The sequence below is a fragment of the Scophthalmus maximus genome, chromosome 10, assembly GCF_022379125.1.
Source record: "Scophthalmus maximus strain ysfricsl-2021 chromosome 10, ASM2237912v1, whole genome shotgun sequence".
NCBI lineage: Eukaryota > Metazoa > Chordata > Actinopteri > Pleuronectiformes > Scophthalmidae > Scophthalmus > Scophthalmus maximus.
In genome coordinates, this window is record NC_061524.1 from 21,944,151 (window position 1) to 21,947,844 (window position 3,694).

At 37.4% G+C, this 3,694-nt stretch overlaps 1 protein-coding gene across 1 annotated transcript; it reads right to left on the bottom strand.

Annotated features, from left to right (window-relative positions):
- Window positions 1-530: 530 nt before the first annotated feature.
- On the bottom strand, window positions 531-2,845 carry LOC118285565 (lecithin retinol acyltransferase-like). The gene is made up of 6 exons (XM_047335369.1): window positions 2,807-2,845; window positions 2,439-2,485; window positions 2,166-2,353; window positions 1,867-1,999; window positions 1,450-1,694; window positions 531-700 (listed from the first exon to the last, which is right to left on the bottom strand). Exons 3-6 carry the CDS (start codon window positions 2,241-2,243, stop codon window positions 602-604), a joined length of 555 nt encoding a protein of 184 aa, XP_047191325.1. The 5' UTR covers window positions 2,244-2,353; window positions 2,439-2,485; window positions 2,807-2,845; the 3' UTR covers window positions 531-601.
- Window positions 2,846-3,694: the final 849 nt, after the last annotated feature.

Consider the following 3,694-nt stretch of genomic DNA (forward strand, 5'->3'; position numbering starts at 1 on the left):
TTTTTCTTTTCGTTTTATAATTCTACCATAAGAACTGGGCGATCATGTGGGGGGGTTGTTCGGCCTTGGTGGAGGAATGCGCTCTGTTGAGAGCCCTTCAACGTATCGGTTGTGTTTCTACGACCAGAGGTGTTTGTGAGTGAGACCCCCGAAGCCCGTGTTTCTCGCTTGCTAAAGGTTGTTCTGGAAGATTCCCCAAAAGTGCAGATAAGGGAGAGGATGAAAAGGATATCTGTTGCTCTTCACTCGTATGTAGATTGTTGTGTTATGTACTGCTGTTTCATTTGCTGTGGTATGTGTATTTAAAACTTTGCAGCTGCTTGTGAATGTTACCATCCTGCCTTCACCACCAAGTTGTTCAAATATTGCTAATAGTTTCGTTGGACAAGAAATGCTAAGATATAGATAAGATATATATATATATATATATATATATATATATATATATATATATATATATATATATATTAATGCTACTTGAGACACCACAGGCATTATTCACACCAAGAGAGACAATGAAACACCCAGAGTAACTTGCTCTTTTTTTTTTATTTCAAAAACCCATATCAGGTGAGGAAAGCTTTGACTGACACAATACTTCTTAGCCATCCTTATTTTGGCACTTGGCAACACCCTTTGCATACACCAACTTTTGTTGAGCCTTTGGTAAAATGCAGAGCTTCTCACCCGACAGGTTGACCTATAAACAAAACAAAAGTCGTTGATATTATAATTCATTGCAGCCTTATGAACAGGTACATATGTTATAATATAGAAGCAATTACTGGCGGTCAGTGTTAAATTCCATTTGCATCATACAGAGAAACCAGAAATGAGCTCTGTGCCAGAAGAAAACCTATAGTAAATTCAAAGAATCACATTGGTATTTGGATTAACACAAATAACTACAAATCTTTGCGATAAGCCGTGGCACTACAGCATGTGTGTGTCTGGACAGGTACATTTAAAAAATGAAAAAAATATCATTTATTTGATATTTTGTTTTAATTGAGCTGTAACTAAAAACCTTTTCTCACAAGTCTGAAACCATCCTGGGTGAAAGGTCTTACTTATATTGGTTGTCACTGAAATGGTACGCATACTGCAAAAAGGGCCAATGTGTGGTTAGATGTAAGAAGCTTTAATACTGTACAATGTGAAAAATTACTGGACGAATTGTATTTTGCTAATTTTTAATAATTGAATGAAATGATTTATTGTTATTGGTTTCAGGGACATTTTAATTTAAAAAAAAATTATAATCTGCCATCCAGCTCCACTGAAGCTCGCTAGTTAATGTCATATCTTATTTTCTCAACGAGTATATTCCCCAAAATGCAGAGGTACTCCTTCAAGGTTTTATGGGCACCTAATGAAATGTGTCACGCTGTTGTGAATATTGGCCGCAAATGGTGAAATATTGTCCACAGTTGAATCAGTCACTCTTACCTGCAGTGATATCTTCTCTCCATAGCGCACATAGGTAGCCAGGTGTTCACAGTTGTTTCCAACAGCACTATAGAGTGAACATTTGTTGTATTTCTCTCTGATGCGTTCTTCCATTTTTTCCTCTTTTCCTTTCTTGTATTCCTTCCCATTTTCCTTATAGCCATCAAGGTAATTAAAAACATAAGGCTTGTCAGCCACGTTGAGTGTAGAGAAAATGCAGGTTGGGCTCAGAGTCTTAGTATCCTCTACAGATAATAAAAAGTGAGAGTTAGTGTGTGTGTGTAAAGATTCACAACAAATCTTTTCCGGTCTATTTGCTTTTTTCTGTAAAAGAAAGTAGGCCAAGCCTACAACCTGTAATGTGCAGCCATGCCATTGTTGCTTTCAGTGTAAAGTGTAGTTTGTTTGTGCACATACTCAAGCGTTCAAATATGTCGTGCTCCGGTTCTTTGCCAGGGAAAGTTCTGTCGCCCACATAAACAGCAAAATGCTGGAGGGTAATTTTTCCATCACACACAGGTGGATAAGCAATCATGTCTCCAAACTGCACCTTTGGTTGGGAGAAATGGAACCAGAAGTGATGCTTGTTACCAAATGAACATTTACTAATCACTACTGGAACACCACAATCAAACTGAAGAAAACAATGTGAATAGAATAATGATATTAAACAAACAGTGGAAGAACAGATGAACTAAAGGAAGTGAAACATATACTTCTTCTCCATTGAGCTGTAGGCCTGCTGCTGTGATCACCACATGAAGGATCACAGCCATCGAGATCAGGTTCCTCATACTTGCAGCGGTGAGGGACTGTAACACGCCACAGGGAATCACGGGAGATAGTCTGGAACCGTTCTTTTGGCTAAAACATAACTCGAATTTCCTATGTAAAGACTTTTTTTCTGAAATTCAGAAAGAATGGGGAATGCGACTGGAAATCCTACTCAATGAAAGGTTGCAAGCAATTGAATTAAAATCGTGACTTACCACTGATGTTTAGAGGAAGAGATGAGGGAGGTGGAAAAATCAAGCTCCTGAAACACACATTTAAGAATATATGCATGGAATACATATATATATATATATATATATATATTCACTGCAGTAGTTTAGTGGCTGAGGGCATCCGCTGGCTTTATAGACCAAAGTTAAACTAAAGTTCAGAGTTTTTATCCGAGAGCAACATTCCCCAAAAACAAACCCAAAAATGTTCTTAAAATAATTTCTCCTTTCTGCCATTATGACACAACAAGTCAGAGTTTTCACAGAATTCAGGGCTAGCAAATTACGTCCAAATTACTTCCTTTTTTATGACGATTGTAATGAAGTCAGGAACGTGGTTCCAGAGCTCTTACCTTCTTCGGTGAGACGGAGGAAGCCTGTTGGTGCAGAGGAAGGCATCTCCTTATATACAGTTAGGAAATATTCAACTGATAATATTGTGTCTTTGTCCAGCCCATGTCCCTTGGACTTATTTGAATGATCCGACCTACAGTTGGATATTAACACTCCCTACTCTTACCATTACAGTTTGTAGGTAAGCACTTTTTTTTATTGTCCATAACTTGATTCCTTTTCGTACGACTCCTACTTTGCAGCTGGGAGTTGACAAGTTAATGACTTTTTAACCGTCACAATTTTTCTTGATGTAAAGCTCATGTAAATCTTGTTACAAAGGTAAATGCAAAGGGAATCCTGAAGTTGTACCACAACGACAAGTCAGAGTCTCTAAATTGACTCAATAACTTCTGGTGCACTTGAGTTTTGGTTTACCTTTGTAAGGCAATATAAACTAAGGAAAGACCAGAAAGTATTTCGATGGATAGCCTTTGACACTCTGTTTAAACCGGGGGGAAATGATTACATATTCAAGCAATAGGCAGTAAAAGGTATTAAGGCAGTGTGCACAATAATGGAAAACAAAGAATTGCAGGCTTTCCAAACATTAAAAGAATTTTTTTCCATTCTTAATCGAGACTTATTTACGTATATACAATTCAGAGACTATTACAACAAGGAAATGAAGATGGAGAACTCACAAGAATTAAACCCAGTTGTAAAAGACCAACTAGTAAATGTGTTAAAGTAATCTCCATGTTTTATGAAAGCATTATGGAATGTAGGGGTAACTCAACATTATATCTGAAGTCAAGGTGGGAAAATGAGCAAAATTTAGAAAAAATGTCATCAGATGACTGGTATGACGCGTGAAACTCAACACGCTTCCACAAGCTCACACCAAC